Source organism: Miniopterus schreibersii (assembly GCF_964146895.1).
Source record: "Miniopterus schreibersii genome assembly, chromosome: 1".
Taxonomy (NCBI): Eukaryota; Metazoa; Chordata; class Mammalia; order Chiroptera; family Miniopteridae; genus Miniopterus; species Miniopterus schreibersii.
The window spans coordinates 136639997-136660406 of record NC_138101.1 but is presented as its reverse complement, the minus strand read 5'-3'; the positions used below and the strand labels follow the sequence as shown (position 1 = coordinate 136660406).

Here is a 20410-nt window from a genome sequence, read left to right as displayed (position 1 = left end):
TTAAAATCCCCTACTATGACTTTATTGCTGTCTATCTCTCCCTTAAAGTCCTCCAAAATATTTTTTTTTAGCCTGTGTGTCTTTTGTTCTGAGGTGGGTCTCTTGTAGACAGCATATATTTGGGTTTTATTTTCTTATCCATTCATCTACTCTATGTTTTGATTGGAGCATTTAATCTATTTACATTTAAGCTTATTATTGATAGGTATTATTTGTTGCCATTTAAATTCTTTATGCCTGTATTTCTCTTTCTCTCTATTTCTACTTCTTATTCCAGCAGTTCCTTTAACATTTCCTGCAATGCTGGTTTGGTGGTGATAAACTCCTTTACCCTTTTTTTGTCTGGGAAGCTCCTTCTTTCAACATCTACTTTGAATGATAGTCTTGCTAGATAGAGTAGTCTTGGTTTCAGATCCTTGTCTAGAATTACCTCGAATACTTCAAACCATTCCCTTCTGGCCTGCAGAGTTTCTGATGAGAAGTCATCTGACAGTCTTATGGGGAGCTCTTTTGTAGGTAACAGATTGCTTTTCTCTAGCTTCCTTTAAGAGTCTCTCTTTGTCTTGAATTCTTGGCATTTAATTATGGGTATCTGGGCGTGGACCTCTTTGGATTCTTATTGCTTGGGACTCTTTGTGCCTCCTGAACTTGTGTGACTTTTTCCTTCACCAGTTTAGGGAAGTTTTCTGCCATTATTTCTTCAAACAAATTCTCTATCCTTTGCTTACTTTTGACCTCTTTTGGCACTCCTATTATGCAAATATTGTTACATTTCATGTCCACAGCTCCATTAAACTGTCCTCCTGTTTTTTGTTTTTTTCTTTTTGGATCTCTTATTTAGTGATTTTTTCTACTCACAGATCTGATCCTCAGCTTCCTCTAATCTGCTGTTTATTCCTTCCATTGTATTCTTTTTTAAAAATTTCTGCTTTGTCATTCTTAATTTTCTTCATAGTTTCCATATCTTTTTTCATGCTTTTGAGCATCCTTACAATCAGAATTCTGAACTCTATATCTGATAGACTGCTTATCTCCATTTCATTTATCTCTTCTTCTGGAGAATTCTTTTGTTTTTGTTTGTGTTTTTGTCTTCCCATTTTGGCTGCCTGTTTGGATTTGTTTCTGTGTGTTAGGTAGATCTGCTAGGACTCCCAGTCTTTTGGATGGTCTCTGATGCAGGCCAATATCAGATGCTGTTTGTGACTGGCCTTGAGAACCCTGTTTTAAGCTTTCCTCAATCCACAGCTTGTGGCTCTCTCTGGTGGGACTAGGTGAGTTTGGACAGGACCAAGATGCACACCAAAGTCTGCTTTTCCAAGGCCTGGGTCCAGAAGTAGATCAGGCAAAGACTCAAAGAACCCATAGGCTAATTGTTATTCACAGCCTCTTAATGAGCCTCAGGCTGTAGAAACTCCATAGGGTGGGGAGAGAGGTTTTCTAACAGGATGGGACAATTGCTTCCCCTCGAGGCAAAAGCTGCCTGCATAGTAAATGTTTACCTGCTGTGTGGGGGAATGTCTTGGCACAGGAATCCAAGGGGGGACCCTCTGAACTCTATCTCCAGAGCCCACAACCTTAGATTCATCTCACGCAGCTCCAGTCCACTCTGCCCTCCCTTTGCTGGAGCCCAAGCTGAGTGGCTGCACATGAAACTTTGTGTGTTGGTTCTTTAAGAGGGTGCCTGTATTTCCAGCCATTTCTCCCTGGCAGACAGAAACCCAGCTGCTTTTTACAGCCAGATGCCATGTGGGCACCTTTCTCACTTTTGGTGCTCTTGGCTGGGAAACCCAGCCTGGAGTTTAGGCCCCAGAGTCCTCAGTGGGAACCCCCACAGCTGAGATATCCCTCTGGACCTTCAGGTGCAGCCTATGGGAGCCCAGCCAGCCCTCTTGTGCCTCTGCACTTTCTACCAGTCTCTATGTGTTCTCCACTTCCCCTCCTTGGTTATGAGGATGCTCTCCAGCTCATTTTTAGTTGCGGTTGATTATTCAGGATGGTTTTTCTATATTTTAGTTGTAATTTCAGTTTGGAGCCAAGAGAGTGTCAGTGTAGCTTCCACTCAGTCCGCCACATTCTTTAATCTCTAATCTCTGGCATTTTAATTATGGTGCGTCTCTGTGTGGGCCTCTTTGGGTTCGTCTTGTTTGATACTTTGCACTTCCTGGACTTGTATGTCTATCTCCTTCATTGGGTTAGGGAAGTTTTCTGTCGTCATTTTTTCCAATATGTTTTCAATTTCTTGCTCCTTCTCTTCTCCTTCTAGGACCCCTGTCCCCACAACGCAAATGTTGGTACGAATGAACTTGTCCCAGAGGTTACTTAAACTATCCTAATTTTTTGTTTCTTTTTCTTTTTCTTTTTTCTGATCTGATTAGGTGCTTTCTGCTTTTTTATATTCCAAATTGCTGATTTGATTCCCTGCTTCATCCACTCTACTGTTGATTCCATGTAATTTATTCTTCATTTCAGTTAGTATATCCTTCATTTCTGAGTGGTTTTTTTTATGCTCTCTATGTTTCCTTTTTTTTTTTTTTTAAATAGTTTATTGATTTCAGAGAAAGGAAAGGAGAGGGAGCGAGAGAGATAGAAACATCAATGATGAGAAAGTCATTGATTGGCTGCCTCTTGCATGCCCCCTACTGGGGATCAAGCCTGCAACCCGGGCATGTGCCCTGATTGGGAATCAAGCCGCAATCTCTGGGATTATAGGTCACTGCTTAACTGCCAAGCCACACCAGCCAGGGTCCATGTCTTTTTTTATGCTGCAGAAATTCTCACTAATGTTTCTTCAGCATCTTTATTGCCATTGTTTTGAACTCTGTATTTCTTAGCTTGCCTGCCTCCACTTTATTTAGTCTTTTTTCTGGACACTTTTTCTGTTCTTTCATTTGGGACCTGTTTCTTTGTCTCTTCATTTTGGCTGCTTCTCTGTGTTTGTTTTAATGTATTAGGTCGAGCTGCTATGTCTCTTGGACTTGGTAGAGTGGCCTTATGTAGTAGGTTTCCAGCCTATTCCGCATCTCTGCCTCTCCTATCAGTCTCATGTGGCTTCTTTATATCCTTAGTTATAACACTTCCATTTAGCTAAATTTCAGGTGTTCTGAGTGATGGTTGTTCTGTAGTTTAGTTGTAATTTTAATGTGGCTGTGGGACTTTCTGAGGACTGCATTTACCTATGCCACCATCTTGACTCTCAAAGATATTTTTAAAACAAATATTTATTAAATACTGACAATATGTTCTGCACTGTCCATCACTGTTTGCTTTACTTTACTGATGAGGTTACAGCAGAATATGGTGGTGGTGTTGGAGCCAATTGATTGTAATTCTTTTTTCTTTTTTTAAAATATATCTTTATTGATTTTAGAGGGGGGAAAGGAGAGGGAGAGAAAGAGATAGGAACATCAATGATAAGAGTCATTGATCGGCTGCCTAGGCCGCAACCAGGGCATGTGCCCTGTCTGGGAATCAAACCCCGATCACCTGGAGCCACGCCCGGCCGGGCTGATTGTAATTCTTTGTAAGGGTTAATATGAGGCAATAATACTTGAAGAATGATGGTAATAATAGAAACAGAGAAAAAAGTCATAGGATTATGAAAGAAAAGTATAAGAACCTCTTTTATTAAATGTGGTCAATGAAAGATTTCCTGGAAGATGTGTATTTGTTTTAAAACTTTCTAACATAATATTTCCTCTTATACTCCAGTAATTAAAACTTTACAACTTGTCAGCACTCTGATGAAACATTTCTGAAGTCTAAGGTCATGAGTTTTGGGTCTTGTAGGCTGAAAAGCATCTAGAAAGCCAAAATTATTAAAGTAAGAGATAGCTTTATGTTCTGCGATTTCTCACTTGCTGTTACCTCCTTGTTCTCATTGAAGACAATGCTTATTTATTTATTTTATTGCTTTCAGAGAGAGGGAGAGAGATAGAAACATCAATGATGAGAGAGAGTCATCTGTTGGCTGCCTCCTGCACACCCTCCACTGGGGATTGAGCCTGAAACCCCGGGGCATGTGCCCTGACTGGGAATTGAACCATGACCTCCTGGTTCATAGGTCAATACTCAACCCCTGAGCTACACTGGCTGGGCTAAAGAGAATGTTTTTGCCATGAAATCCCTAGTTAGTACTAGAGTGAAGTAATACTCTTTCCCCTTCCAGCTGCTTCTTAAGCATTGTAAAGTGTTGGATTTTCAGTCAGTTATTGCTATTGACTCACTTTAAGGCAAAAACCTTTCTGGACATCCATCTAAGGCACCATTAAATCTAGTACCCAGAAGATACCTTTTTTCCTTCCATTCTTTTGTCCTTTTATCCCCTGGGTGAAAATCAATGTGGACTCTGAGGTGTAATTCCCAGGAAAATCCAGTCAAGGAAAGGTGACTATTCCCAAGGCTCAGACCCATCATTTGGTCACCAATATTCAACTTGCTAATTAGAATCTTTTTTACTTGAGAAAAACAATATTAAGCTCTTTGTTTTGGAAATGGTTACTATCTCAGAATGTGAAGCTGCCTTTCCCCAAACAGAGAAAGATGCTCCTACTTCAATTACTCTCATGAAAAACATATGTAAAACAAATGTTTTACTGCTTAGCACACTGAGCATTATCCAGCTTATCCATCAATCTCTCTCTAACGATTGCTCAGTAATTATTTACTTTTTAAACTTAATCTACAATTTAATTGTTATTCAACATATTTGTTACATATGCATTCTGAACAAGGCACAAAGGGGAGTATCCAAGTGAGTAAGTTATGGCTCTTATTAAGGGTATTGGGAAGATATTTTTGAAGGAGATAACACTAAGCTGGATTGTGAATGAAGGGTAAGATTTGGCCTTAAACAGTGTGTTCCAGGAGGAGGAAACAACATAATAATTTTATTTGTTTTCTATTTCATATTGCCTTTTATTCTCCTATCCTGTATTTCTTTTTAGGTTTTAAAAAAAACCCTATTTGTATTGATTTCAGAGAGAGGAAGGGAGAGGGAGAGAGAGAGAACATCAATGATGAGAGAGTCATCATTGCTGCCTCCTGCATGCCCCCAATTGGGGATCAAGCCCGCAGCCCAGGCATGTGCCCTCATCGGGAATTGAACTGCAATCTCCTGGATCATAGGTCAATGCTCAACCACTGAGCCATGCTGGCTGGGCTCTTTTTAGTTTTTAATTCTGGATAAATTCGTAAATAATGTTTTTAGTTTCTATGTCTTATAAACTCCCAATTTCTGTTATTTGGTTCTCAGCATCCATCAAACTAATTCTTATTTTTCTCTTTTAGAAATTATATATCTTATATATTGATAGCTTTCTCTCTTCTCACAAAATTTGGAGAAACTCAACCTACCATTTGAGTTGAGTAGATTCTTTTTGGTTCTAACTCAGAAAATAGAGTATTCTGATTCCCATTGCCTTTCTTTGCAAATAGAGTTAGTAACATTTTCATCCTTGACTGTGAGTCATTGCTAGGGCTCAGAGAAGATTCATCTATGTTGTTTTTGATCCAACACAGACCAAGATATCAGTGGAATGCAGAGTAAAAACTTTACCATAGGGAACTAAGATCAGGTACAGAGGCAACATTTCAGAAGTTGAGTGTTAATTTATTGATGTCTCTTTCTGATGTGCAAGGAGGGCAGGTTGAGAGTGGGAGAGTTGCAGAAGTCTGGAATAATTAAGAAGCATGGCATAGTTATGAACATATTTAACAAAAATAAAAAATGTTATTAGAGTTTAAGTTTCATAAACAGAGGTAGCTGCATTAATTTTTCCTGATACCTCGTGTACAAGTGGATCAACATGTATATAGTTTAACTGAAAAGGGTCTGAAAAATATAATTCTGGAGGCTAGGAACTTAGAAGAGACTAGATTTGGGCAAGAATGACATAGTGGAGATCTTCGGATAGCCAGCAGACAATGTGAGGGCAGTAGACAACTGAGTAGTAGTAGAAGTCAGTATGACAAGAGATGGTGCAGGAGCTGGAGATGAGGTCATAGATACTAAAGACCCACTTTGCCTTCTATGAAATTCTATTAAGTATCTTGGTAGTAAAAGCTATTTCCTCATGCCCTTGAAGTTATTTTTGACTTTAAGTTGTCAATGACTTAGAGTAGTTGTTTTTTTAAAGTAATAGTTTTTAAAGAGAAATACATGTGCAAAGTAAAAAAAATTATAAAAGTATAGGAAGAGAAAAAAAAAAAATCACCCATAGACTTTTTATAGAAAGATAGCAACAGTTAAATGTTTTTTAAAATTGTTTTTTATTTTTCAATTATAGTCGACATACAATATTATATTAGTTTCAGGTGTACAACATAGTAATTAGACATTTATAAAACTTATGAAGTGATCACACTGATAAGTCTAGTACCTATATGACATTATACATGGTTGTTACAACATTAGTGGCTGTACTTTGCATCTTCATGACTGTTTTTATAACTGAAAATTTGTACCTCTTAATTGGATTTTTATTTTAAATTCTAGTTCTTTGTTATCTTGTAGGTAAAATTTTATTTGTCTTCAAGATCAGCCTCCACTGTACCAGAAAATATTTGTGAAGAGATTAATTTTAAGTTTGGGCCTTAAAAAAGATCAGCTTTTCTTTAATTAAATCATCACAAAACAATAAATAAGAATATTGCTTTTGAGAGTTATAGTTTACTTCAAATCTCAATGCCATGATATTTTTAGGCACTTTTTTACTGTCGAGTTATTATTCTAACAAAACTTAACAGGGAGTCTAACACTGTGTAGTAGGGAGCCTTTACATCCCTGGAGAAATTGGAGTAAAAAAAGTACCAGACTAGACTGGATATATTGAATAAGTTTTGGAATTAGATGGTTGATATAGATGATTTCTGAAGGTTCATCTCAAATATTATAATTTATACTCATAAAGAACTTTATACATAATATTAAGCTAATGTTGCATACAGGGCTGCTTAAAGAAGCAGATGCTAATTTCAATGCAAAATAATAACAGCATGTAAAGGGATTCATGAGCAATATAATCAATACCCTTTGGAGCTGAATAATTCAGATGAGTTTAAACAAAGGATGATTATTTAAAAAAAAATATCTTTATTGATTTCAGAGAAAGGAAGGGAGAAGGAAAGAGAGAGAGATAGAAACATCAATGATGAGAGAGTCATTGATTGTCTGCCTAGCCCGCCACCCAGGCATATGCCCTGACCGGGATTGAACCACGATCTCCTGGATCCTAGGTCGATGCTCAGCCACTGAGCCACGCTGGCCAGGCAAGGATGATTATTCTTGAAATCCAAATTTGAGGCTAGAAGGTTAAGGGCAATGGATGTCTTAAAGCACATAGGATAAAAGTAATGACATGGAATTCATAAAGGGAAACAGAAGAGAGAAGATAAATTCAGGAGGGATACTATGACAAATAGAAGTTCCTGAAAGAAAAGGAACTGATTCAGTTCAGATGGAAAGAGGAGGTAAGAAGAAAGAGAAAAAGATTTTGAAGGTCTCATTTTATCTGGTATAAGGTAAAACAGGAAGGAGATAAAACTTATTGGTAAGGAAAATAGTTGGCATCTTATTTTAAAATAGGAGTAGAGAAATTTGTCACCGGGAAAGGGATGATTAACAAAAAAAAAAGGGGGGGGGAGTATAGCAGGACTTCCATGTTAATAATTGGGCTGAATACCATCTCAATCAAACCAACACAAATTAAACAGGAGAAAGGTTATCTTTCCCTGTTGAAATTATTGCAAGTCTAGGAAACCCAAGACATTTTCGTGGAAAACTCTTACACACAATAACCAAATGTAGTAGCAGACAACAAAATAACTGTGTGGTTTTTTTTCATTCTAGCAAGAAGAGTCTAGTAATGGAGATGGGAAAAGATATCCCATTCATAATGTCAAAGAAACTATAAAATACATAGGGATGATTTAAACAAAGAGGCATAGAACATGTATAAAAAAAGGGCAAAATCGTATGGAAAGACACGAGGTTTGAACAACTGGATGAATGTATTATTCTTGAGTGGGGAGACATAATCATTACGATGCTACTTCATTCAAAGTTAATATATAAATTTAATGCAACTCAAATCAGAAGTCCAATGGCATTTTTTGGAGGATTGGATAAAATTATCTTAAAATTAATATGGAATAATACATGCTCAAGACTAGCCAAAAAATGTAAAAAATAACAATGAAGGAGAGAATTGCTTTATCAGGTATAGTGACATGGTATAAAGCCTAGTGTAAAATACTCTGACATTTCTACACAAATAGACAAATATATTAGTGGAAATAGAATAAAGAATCCAAAAACAATTCCCAAAATATCTAAGAATTTTGTGTAATAAAAAAATGGTAGTTAAATTCAATAGGGAAAGAACAGGTCATTTGACACACGGTGCCATTACAATTCTATTTACCTAAAAGAAATTAAAAGTGGACTTATATTTTAAAATATACACAGAATTAATAGAGCACAGTTTTAAATAGAGAGCAAAAAATAATAGAATATTTAAAGAAAATCTAAGGGTGTATATGTATGATCCAGGAGTAAGGGGGATCTTAAGACTAAACTCAGTAGCTATAAAATAAATAATAGCTGTATTTAGTCATAACAATTAAATACTTGAGTACAGCAAAACAAACCACAAACAAAATTAATAGAGAATTGATTTAGAAAAAATGTATAAGAAATGACAAAAGCTTAATATCTATAGTATAAAAAGAACTCTTACAAATTGATAAGAAAAAGCACAGTAGGGGATAAGAAAAGATATGAATAGGAAATTCACAGAGAATAAACCCAAATTGCAAAGAAAATACATGTTCAAATCTATTGGTTGTCAGGGAAATGAAAATTAGAGTAACAGTGAGCTATCACTTTACACTCAATGTACTTTACACCCAACAATTTTAAAAAGTGTTAACATTTATTCTTGTGGAAATATGCGTGGTTACAGACTTTTTTGGGAATTCAATCAGGCAGAACTACTAAAATTAAAAATATATGTACTTTAACGCAGTGATCTCACTCCTGGGAATCCATGACACAGAAACAGAAGCCTCAATATACAAGGAAGCATGTATAAGGATAAATATTTGCAGCATTGTCTGTAGGGGCCAAAAAACAAACTAGAAACAAGGTAAATGCTTAATGCTTATTAATAGGAAAATTAGTAAATAAATTATAATCTATCAACACTGTGAACATTAGGCAGTCATTAAAAATAATAAAATAGAAACCTCTTTAGATAGTTCTCTGTGCCTTTTTGCACATATTTCCATTCTGTGTAGAAATTAGTAAATATGTCTCTGTATTTCCTGACGTACCTCTCCTTAAATTCTTAGGTGCCTTTGTCTACATTTTCCCCTCTTCTTTATCCACTAAAACCCAAACTAAATTCGAGGCATATGATTAAACGATACCAAAGATCTAGGCATGGAAACATTCCTGGTGCTGACACTGATTTTTGAACTACATAAACTCGAAGTAACTGTGCACAATTAAAAGGTAATGTTTAGTTTTTGACGTTTGTGTAACTCTATAGCTAGGACTTCCCTTTCAACTTAAAAAAAAAATTTTGTTTCCTCTCTATTATGCTTTTCAGGTAACTTCTGGGTCAGCCTCACACATAAAGTTGATGGATGGAGGAAATCACTCTGTGGTGTCTGAATTTTTGTTGCTGGGACTCACCAGTTCCTGGGAGATTCAGATTCTTCTTTTTCTGTTTTTCACAATAATTTATATAGCAACTATGCTAGGAAACCTTCTCATTGTGCTCACAATCATCTCAGACCATCACTTACATTCCCCCATGTACTTTTTCCTGGCAAATCTCTCCCTCATTGACATGGGTGTTTCCAGCATTGCAACCCCGAAGATGGTTTATGACCTTTTCAGAAAACGTAAAGTCATCTCCTTGAAAGGGTGCATTACTCAGATGTTCTTTATTCACACTGTTGGGGGCACAGAGATGGTGCTGCTCATGGTGATGGCCTATGACCGATACATTGCGATCTGTAAGCCCCTCCACTACTTGACCACCATGAGCCTAAGAACGTGCGTTTCTCTTTTGGCTGTTGCTTGGACCATCGGGCTCATCCACTCTGTGGCCCAACTGGCTTTTGTTGTAAACTTGCCCTTTTGTGGTCCCAACCAAATGGATAGCTTTTATTGTGATTTTCCTCTGTTCATCAAACTTGCATGTACAGACACAGCTAGATTGGGGTTTCTGGTCATTGCCAACAGTGGTTTCATCTCCATGGGCACCTTCATTGTCTTAATTGTCTCTTACATCTTCATCTTGGTCACGGTTCGCAAACACTCCTCAGGTGGTTCGTCCAAAGCCCTCTCCACTCTCTCAGCTCACATCACTGTGGTGGTTTTTTTCTTTGGTCCCTGCATTGTTGTCTATGTGCGGCCATTCCCTACCTTACCGTACATAGATAAATTTTTAGCCATTTTTGATGCCCTTATCACTCCTTTTATGAATCCTATTATCTATACATTTAGAAATAAGGAGATGAAGGTGGCAATGAGGAGACTGTTTGGTAAGGTTTGAAGTTTGAGGAAGCGTTCCTTCACACATAATCCAAGAAATTCAGATTCATCTTGACTATACTTGGAAATTAATCTCTTTAATTAAACATTTCACAGATCTTTTCAGCTTAGTAACTGATTTTAATATCCACTGGGAAATCTCTCCTCAAGGACTCTTCTGATTTGGTTAGTTTTTCATAGGGACCCTTGCTCTAAGGATCCTGAAAATGTTGAGAAGGAGTGACTTCAGTTTTGGAATGTAGTGTCCTTCTTTATTATTGAAGACTTTGGTGAAAGCTGCAATCTTGCATACTGGGCACATTTTCAGTGGAAGCAAAATGTCTTCTCTTTGGTAGTGATTCTCAGAGACGTATCTCTTCTAATCTACATATGTACCGATATTCATGCCTTTGGAGTTACTAGGTGTCTATATACCTGTAGGAATCAACAAAATGAAGATAATTACCTAGGTAGCTTTGAGAATTTGAGGCTTGTAACATCTGGATTTGCCCATACATGCTCAGATTTAGTTAGTACTAAAGTTTTTAGATTTAGTTAGAATTGAAGGGTAAAATTTGGGATAAATTACTGAGTAACAACTCAGGAATCTTTAATATTTTTAATTAATCAAACGTTCTGAGACCAGAGGTGTGAATTCCTACACTACTCAGTGTATATGGTAATTATATTTTACTCCAATTATTCTTTAAACAATAGTCATTACTTTTATATGGCAAAGAAAACTATATGACTTAAAATATTATAAATGGATTGAATATTTTTAAGCTAAAAAGAGGTGGTACTGGTTTTTATGAATAAATGAATAAAAATGCAAAAGACTTCTATATTATATGGACCGGGTTTGTAACTAAAAATAAAAAGCAAATAAAGGGAACTGGAGAGTATTATGCTAAGCAAAACAAGCCAGTCAGAGAAACACAAGTATCACATGATCTCACTCATATGTGGAATCTAATGAATGAAATAAACTGATGAACAACATAGATCCAGAGACACAAAGCATGGAACAGACTGAGGGATCTCAGAGAGAAGGCGGAGTGGGGGAGTAGGAAGGGAGAGATTAATCTAAGAATTTACATGCATATATGCACAGCCATGGACACAGACAATCGTGTGGTGAAGGCCTGGAGCGGGGAGCGGGAGCAGGGTGGAGGGGATCAGTGGGGAACAAAGTGCTTAGAGTTATAGCAATGCAGATGCTTAAATGTTATTGAATTTAAATGTATTTTGGAGAAAGAGACAAATTTACTGTGAATTTGCTTGGATTATAATAGAATGTTCTCTCTTTCTTTCTTTCTTTCTTTCTTTCTTTCTTTCTTTCTTTCTTTCTTTCTTTCTTTCTTTCTTCTTTCTTTCCTTCTCCCTCCCTCCCTCCCTCCCTCCCTCCCTCCCTCCCTCCCTCCCTCCCTCCCTCCCTCCCTCCCTCCCTCCCTCCCTTCCTTCCTTCCTTCCTTCCTTCCTTCCTTCCTTCCTTCCTTCCTTCCTTCCCAGAGGATATGTTTCTATTGAGTTTTAGAGAGAGAGGAAGGGGTGGGGGGGGGAGAGAAATATCTATATGAGAAAGAAGCATCAATCAATTGCCTCCTGCACTTGCCCCGACAGGGGATCGAACCTACAACCTTTTCGGGGATCGAACCTACAACTTTTTCGTGTACTAGACGACACCCCAACCAACTGAGTCACTCAGCCAGGGCAGAATGTTCACTGATTAAATAAACCAAATGACAATAAGAACTAATTAGAAAATGGGCTTTTCCTAAAACCTCGCTGACTTCTCTTTTCTTTCATTTTTAATTTAAATTAATTAAATTTATTTTTATTAAAAACAAAAATTTTATTTTAAATTGTGGTAAAATACACATAACATAAAATTTGTCATCTTAACCACTTTAAGGGTACAGATCAGTGATATCGAGCACATTAACATTGTTGTACAACCATCAGCGCTATCTATCTCCAGAAGTTTTTCATCATCTTAAACAGAAACTCTGTACTCATTAAACATGAACTCCCCATTGAGAACATGTTTTCTTAAAGATACAGGGTCTCTGATTTCCTTGGATGTGGTAGTTATTATGCCTATAGTTACAGATTTTTATTTCACAAAAAAAAGTTCCAGTTTTATGTGAATAATTCAGGATATGGTCTCTTTGTATCTTGATCCCATAAAATTGACCTCATTTGTACTTTCCCAGTACCCATTGATTCCTTATGGCCACAATTAATAATCATAGATAATTATTGTTTGCATATATAAATACAAACAATAATTGGACATCTCTGCTGTATAAGGCACTACCAGGTGAAATATATAAAATCTAAAATGGACAGATATAATATGCTTTCTTTATAGGCATTTATATGAATGACAACCACAAATATTTTCAGTTGTAAATGAAAAGTTTTGTAAGGAAAACTTCCCCATACATATTGATTCACACATTTTGTAAAACTTGGCTTTTGTAAAAGATATTTGTAAAAATATCTTTTGGTTGGTAAAGAGTTAAAATAATATAAGAAAATATTTATCTTGGCATTCAACATTTTAATATATGTCATCACACAGTATTCAATAAGCAGACATGGAATTAAGTTAAAAAAGTAAAATTAAGGCAAAACACCAGGCTCCAGGATCTGCTGAGTATAAATGTGTCATATTTACCACAACAGTCCAAATCTCATTTCTCTGACCTGTTTGAGAAGTAGAAATTGAATCTTTTCCTGGGTTCTCCTCCCCAAGTATTTCCTCTAGAGTACTTGAGTGGGAAGGTTCTCTGTTCTGATGGTCACGCTGGAGCCATTCCTCTGCTTCAAGACAGAAGCCATTCTGTGGCAAACAGCTATCTGCTGGCATCATTGTCCATCTCTCCCAAATTGCTGATGTCTGAGTTGCCCACATGCCCCTGCTGAAACTGTGTGTCTGCTCTGGACAGTCAGCCCTTTGCCTACATTATGTTTCTCCTCACAGCCTCTTTGGTGGGAAGGGGTTCCCACACAAGAAACTTGGGCTCTAGTTTCTCAGGTTTTTCTTGGTATCATAGCCCTATCATTTTCAGAGAGCACAGGGACATGCAGGAATCTGGCGATGGTGTGGGAAGAGATAAAGAGGCCGTGTTGGAGGAGTGTCATGCACACCCTTGCTCAGTACCTGGAATTACTGCCCATCCTAACACAGGCATGATGCTTAGTCTGGCCTACTCTGTCAGATGTCTTTTGTTTTTATAATGATTTTCTCACAGATGCACCAGACTGCCCTCCTTTGAACACCTTGAGTTTATCAAACAATTCTGTACACATCTGATCTTATTTGGTGAGGGTGAGAAATTTCTTTCCCATAGGATTCCTTTCAGATCAAGTAATGTGACTGTGTCTCTGCCTCAGTGTTCCTGAATATTCTTTGACAATTAGGAGGCTGGTTAGTCCTGGGCACAGAAGATTCTGGAAGGTTATGTAGTTTAACCAAGTCTCATATATAGAATCAGGATACACACTTGTTTAGAAAATGAAAGTGACTTATTACAAAACTGTTGAATCTAAGATAAAAGCAGGAATGGGAGAGAGCTGATGTGCCTTTGAGTTAGCAAAAGTTGGAGCAACAGCATGTTAGGATGTACATCAGATTCCTACATTAAAGCTTCTAACTGAGACCTAATCAACAGAGCTCAGAATGGGTAGATATGCGTCTCTAGCTGGTTGAAAAGCACAGCTATAATATTTTGCACCTTCTCCTGCCAAGAGGTGGAGTCTATTTCCCCAACCTTATATATGGCCTGGTTTTGTTCCTTGCTTTGACCAATGGATTGTGGCAAAGATGATGTTACATGAATTCCAGAGTTTGGACACAGGTTGCTTTGCTGCTTCTGCCTTTACCTTGTAGTGTTCCCCACCACCCTGTAAGGAAGCATCAGCAAGGCTCCTGAAGGATAAAAGCCCCTTGGGGAGAGCGGCATAGCCAATAGCCAGCATTAAGGCCCCAGACGTGAATGAGGCAGGCCCCCCCATCCTCCAACCCCAGCCGAGCTACCAGATAACTGATGCCTCATGGGAAAGCCCAGCTGAGCTCAGCCCTAACTGCAGTCACGAGCAAGTAAAATGCTATTGATTTAAGCTACTTTGTGGGACAGCAATAGATAAGTGATATAGATTACTCTGTATAATTATAGTTCCTCAATGTCCCTTTCATTGACTCTGCATACTTTTGATGTAAAGATAAAATATAAACAAAGGAGCTTTTCCATTCTGTTGTTTCTTCTTAAGAAGCTAACCTCTGAGAGATTAAACCATTAGCGATTTGCCTCATTCCAGCTCCACTAGCATTTTGAGTTCAGCCCCCGTGCCGCTATTCATCTCTCCACATCACACACATAAAAACTAACTGTTGACAGACCATCTGTATACATTATTATCTTTACTCCAGTTATCCTTTCTAATGTGACATGGAGCACATTCTAGATGCCACATTAAAGATCTCTTTTTTAAATTATAAAAGTGTGCTTTATTATAAGAAAAATTTAAATATAACCAACAATACTGAAAATAATGTAACTGGAATTTACAGCCTGCCCAAGCTCTTTATTAAAGAGGCATTTTTTGCTATTCCATGAATGGGTAACAACTGGAGTCCTCTTTTTCTCCTCTTTCCCTCCCTTTCTTCCTATGAAGATGATAAACATAATTTTCACTTTTCAAAAAGGTATATATTTTCATTCTTGCAAGGTTTCTCCCTTCACAACTAAGAAAAACAAGCAAGTAAAAAAGATTAAAAAAAATCGGTAATTTCATAAAAGATCCCTAGTCTCCTTTCCTCTTCCTCAAGTGACCCATTACCAGCTTTTCCCTTTGGTTGCTGTGGCCAAATTTCTGTAGTCCTAGGAAACAACTCCCTTGGCTAAATGCACTCAGGATGGCAATCCCAAGTCTGTACAGCAGTGTTTAAGTAACTTTTGTGCTGCTAATTGGCTGCTTTTCCTGTGATGGAGGTATTATTACATGTGGCTTTTTATGTCAGGTGATAATGACATTTCAAAAGCAAGAGCCCTGCATTCTCTGTTCCTCTAGTTCCATTGGTCCAGGTAAGTTAGATGGATGGAAACTGTGTTTGTTGGAGATCAGACCTTTAAGTGAAAATACAATAGAGCAGTGAGAAGGGGAAATCAAATCAACAAGAATAAACTAATTGATTCTGTTATTCAACGTGGAGATGGCAGCAGATAAACTCACAACCAAAATACAGAAGACAGCAGGAGGAGTAGAGTCAAGACATGACTTCATGTTCTGTATTGGGAAAGTTATCCTAGTGACATGTGTAGATATGTCTTGAGTGTTGGTCTCCAGAAAGAGAATAAAGTGGGAGCAGAAGATTTGAGTTCAGTGGAAATAAAATATGAAGAATTTTGGACAATGCTGAAGAAACTAGCTTTGATATATTGTGGTTTCCTGGGCCATAGGCTGGATGAAAAGTTTGGGCCATCACAGCAAAAGAAGCATGGTGTAGAGGAAACCGCCTGGAGTAGCTTTGATCTGTGTTATAATTTGGGAGATACATTATGATTATATCTTTGGAAGCTTTGAATCTCTAAATATACAAATTGTGTAATTTTTAAGATCCACATACATTGACCTTTTTGTAAAAGTAAAATTGACATATGTTCTCTGCAAAAATGTAAGATAGTAGGTTAGAGCATAAAGTGAAAAGTAAAAGATCCCTTTTCCTGCACAATTTTCTCAGCCCCACTCCTTAGAAATAATTATAGTCAATGTTCTTTTTTACCTCTGTCGACTTAGGCATTTTCTATCCATCTATTGTTTTACTTATGTAATTTTATATATGTAATTTATTTATGTAATTTTTTAAAAAGCCAGATGGGATAAGATGAATACAAGATACTCTCCCCTTTCCTCCTATCTATCCTTTATATGTGCAATTAGTTTTTCTTTAGCACTATAGGTGGCTGCATAGTATTCCAAGTAAGGGATCTAAGAGAAATTATTGAACTAGTCCCCTATTTCTACACACTTATTTTCAGGCTTTTGTTCTTATAAGCAACAATGCTTCAGCGAACATCTCTGTATCTTTTATTTGTCCATGTTGTTCATGTGCACACATACATATCCAGAAATTTCCCCCTAAAAGCAGAGTAGCTGAGTCAAAGTACAGGATCTTATAAAAGTTTGGAAAGGTATTGCCAAAGTGGTAAGTGTTTTATTTTTTTCTTGTTTTAGAATAAAAAGAATAAAGCAAATTTTACAGTATATAAGAAAGTGATAAATGCTATAGAAAAGAGTAAATAAAGTAGAGCAAGGTGATGAGGATTACCTTGGGCTTGGGGGGCATGGGTGGTCTCCTTGAGAATGTGAGATTGGAGAACAGGATTGAAGGAAGGGAGGGCAGGGTGCTAGCCATGTGGGTATGGGGATGCGAAGCATTTCAGACAGAGGAAACAACCAAAACAGAGGTTTTTAAGGCAGTAGTGTGCATGCATGGTGTGTTTGAAGAACATTATGAAAATCTATGTGGCTGGGAGAAAAGAGTGAGAAGGAGAGTATAAGTCAGAGGAGAATTCAGAGAAGTAATAGAGGGCCCGATCAAACAGAGGCTCTACTTGGGTTATGAGGAAGAGAGAATTCAGTGGTGGCTCCATACAAAGGTTTGGTACCACCTGTAAGTAGATTCTGTGGCATGAAAGAGGTCATCTAAGGGTGACCACAAAGGGCAGTGAGGAAGAGAAACTTTCCCCACTGCTCTTAAGTGGCTGAACCTCATGGGATACATCTTGCTGTCGTTTTCTTGGAAGAGGAGACTAAGGTAAAAATCCAAATTTATGCATAAGCTGTGGACAATTGTTACTGATTCACAAAGAGGGCAGGGGAAAATATTGAAGAAATCCAAGAAATTCTATGGAGTACTTTCTGATGCCCCATGTCTGGTGGTAGAAGGGCTGTGCATTCCGGACCTCACAGATGCTATCCATCTACACTAAAGGTTGGAGGTCCCCCATTGGATGATACGATCAACCATCTGGGATATAGGTTGAAGGCTTATCAGGTAACTTGGTATGAGAAACCTGCTGAACAACAGTGCTCTATTCTACAAAACACTAAGCAACATCACAAAATTGTGATGGCATCTACTAAAGCTGTCTTTTGAAGTTAAGCAAACCTGATGTGCTGCCATGTACCAGTTGTGGAGCCGTGAACAAGTTACTTAGCTCCCCTATGCTACAGTTTCTTTTTTCATAAATCAAGGATAATTAAAGTACCCGCTTGAAAAAGTTGATGAGAGTATTTTTTTTCCTTTTAATGAATTTATTGGGGTGACACTGGTTAACAAAATTCTATAGGTTTCAGGTGCACAATTCTACAACACATCATCTGTACACTGTGTTGTGTGTTTACCACCCCAGGTCAAGTCTCTGTCCACCACCATTTATGTCCCCATACCCTTCTCCACCTCCCCCCTTTTCCTCCCCTCTGGCAATCATCACACTGTTGTCCATGTCCATGAGTGGTAAATGTCTTATCAATTTACTTTCCCATCTCTGGTTATGAGACTGTCTGTTTCCCCATTTCCCCTCAAACCTTAAATATTTATTTATTTATTTATTTATTTATTTATTTATTTATTTAATATATCTTTATTGATTTCAGAGAGAGGAAGGGAGAGGGAGAGAGGTAGAAACATGAATGATGAGAGAATCGTCATTGATCGGCTGCCTCCTGCATGCCCCCCACTGGGGATCGAGCCCGCAACCCGGGCATGTGCCCTGACAGGGAATCGAACCCTGATCTCCTGGATTCTAGGTCATTGCTCAACCACTGATCTACGCCTGACCAGGCTCAAACCGTGGATTTTGTCCAATGTTTAAATCTCTGCCAAAATGATAAGCAAAAACTAGTATCTTGCTATATTTTCACTTACTCTTTCTCTCCTCTTTGGGGTTTATAACTCATCATTGTCATTCTTATTCCACATCCTTTCCTCTCTCCACCTCTAGTCAGAATCTCCTCCACAGAACCCATAATTGTGTCACTTTTTCTAGCACTTATCCTCCCTCTGTGAAATGGTGAGTGCCATGCACTGGCATCCTCGACTTCTATTTTTCCTTCATTCCTCTAAGTAACTCATCTTGTCTTCCTAATTTTCAGATATGAGAAATTTACATCTCAGGTCTTAAAAATTGTTTATAAGAGTTTTGAAAGAACTTGCCAATGCAATCGTAGATATGGTATCAATATACTGAGAAATGTCCCAATTATGAAACCCATTGTCACTTAATTATTTCACATATGTAAATAATTTATAGAAAGCCTTTTAATTTATAGTCAAATGTGATATATGACTATGAAATAATGACACTTAGAAATACAACAGAACTAGCCATTCAAATAAGTAAAATAATTTTTTAAAATATGTGTTTATTGGTTTCAGAGAGATGAAGGGAGAGAGAGAGAGAGAGAGATAGAAATATCAATGATGAAAGAATGAATCATTGATCGGCTGCCTCCTGCACATCCCCCACTGGGGATTGAGCTGGCAACCTGGGCATGTGCCCTGTCTGTGAATCAAACCGTGATCTCCTGGATCATAGGTTGATGCTCAACCACTGAGCCATGGCCTCCAGGCAAGTAAATGGATTCTTATTCTGTGCAATCTGTTTTGGCAATGAAATATACAACACAGGAATATGGATTGCTTTGGGACTGAAATGGTCTCCAAAGGCATACATCAGCCTTTGTGTAGTTTTCTGTTAACTAATGAATTGCCCAAGATTAAGATCAGTGCCATTTTTCCTAAATAAGTGTCTCCTTACTCTCTTTCAGGTATCATGAGAGTTGTCTCTGCTGACAGAGAGAGGCAATGGATGAAGCCAACCACTCTGTGGTGTCTGAGTTTGTGTTCCTGGGACTCTCCAGTTCATGGGAGATCCAACTTCTCCTCTTCCTCTTTTCCTCTGTGTTCTATGTGGCAAGCCTGACGGGAAACCTCCTCATTGTGTTAACTGTGACCTCTGACCCTCATTTACAGTCACCCATGTACTTCCTGCTGGCCAACCTTTCCATCCTTGACTTGATATTTTGCTCTTCCACAGCTCCCAAGATGATTTACGATCTTTTAAGAAAGTGCAAAACCATCTCCTTTGGGGGCTGTGTAACTCAGATCTTCTTTATCCATGCAGTTGGAGGCACTGAGATGGTGCTGCTCATCGCCATGGCCTTTGATAGATACGTTGCCATATGTAAGCCTCTCCACTACCTGGCCATCATGAGCCCGAAAAGGTGCATTTTACTTCTAGTCACTTCCTGGGTTATTGGCCTTATTCATTCAGTGACTCAATTGGCTTTTGTTGTAGACTTGCCCTTCTGTGGCCCTAACGAATTGGACAGCTTTTTTTGTGACCTTCCTCAATTTATCAAACTTGCTTGCATAGAGACTTATACATTGGACTTTATGGTTACTGCCAACAGTGGCTTTATTTCTGTGGTTTCCTTTTTAATTCTGATTATCTCTTACATCTTTATATTGGTGACTGTTCAGAAAAAATCTTCAGGTAACAGCATGTCCAAGGCTCTCTCCACTCTGTCAGCTCATGTCGCTGTGGTTTTTTTGTTCTTTGGGCCATTAATCTTCTTCTACACGTGGCCATTTTCCACATCACATGTGGATAAGTTCCTTGCCATCTTTGATGCAGTTCTCACTCCTTTTCTAAATCCAGTCATCTACACTTTTAGGAATAAAGAGATGAAGGTGGCAATGAGGAGACTATGCACTCAGTTGGGAATTAAAGTTTCTTAAGTATACTGAGGATGTATAAAAAGGCAAAGCAGGCTAGAATTTCAGACGGATATGAA

At 37.9% G+C, this 20410-nt stretch overlaps 1 protein-coding gene across 1 annotated transcript; it reads left to right on the top strand.

The window, feature by feature from the left end:
* Positions 1–9641: 9641 nt before the first annotated feature.
* On the top strand, positions 9642–20354 carry LOC308549928 (uncharacterized protein; the record flags this gene model as incomplete). Its single annotated transcript, XM_081123097.1, has 2 exons — positions 9642–10556; positions 19410–20354. 2 exons carry the CDS (start codon positions 9642–9644, stop codon positions 20352–20354), a joined length of 1860 nt encoding a protein of 619 aa, XP_080979223.1.
* Between the last annotated feature and the right edge of the window lie 56 nt (positions 20355–20410).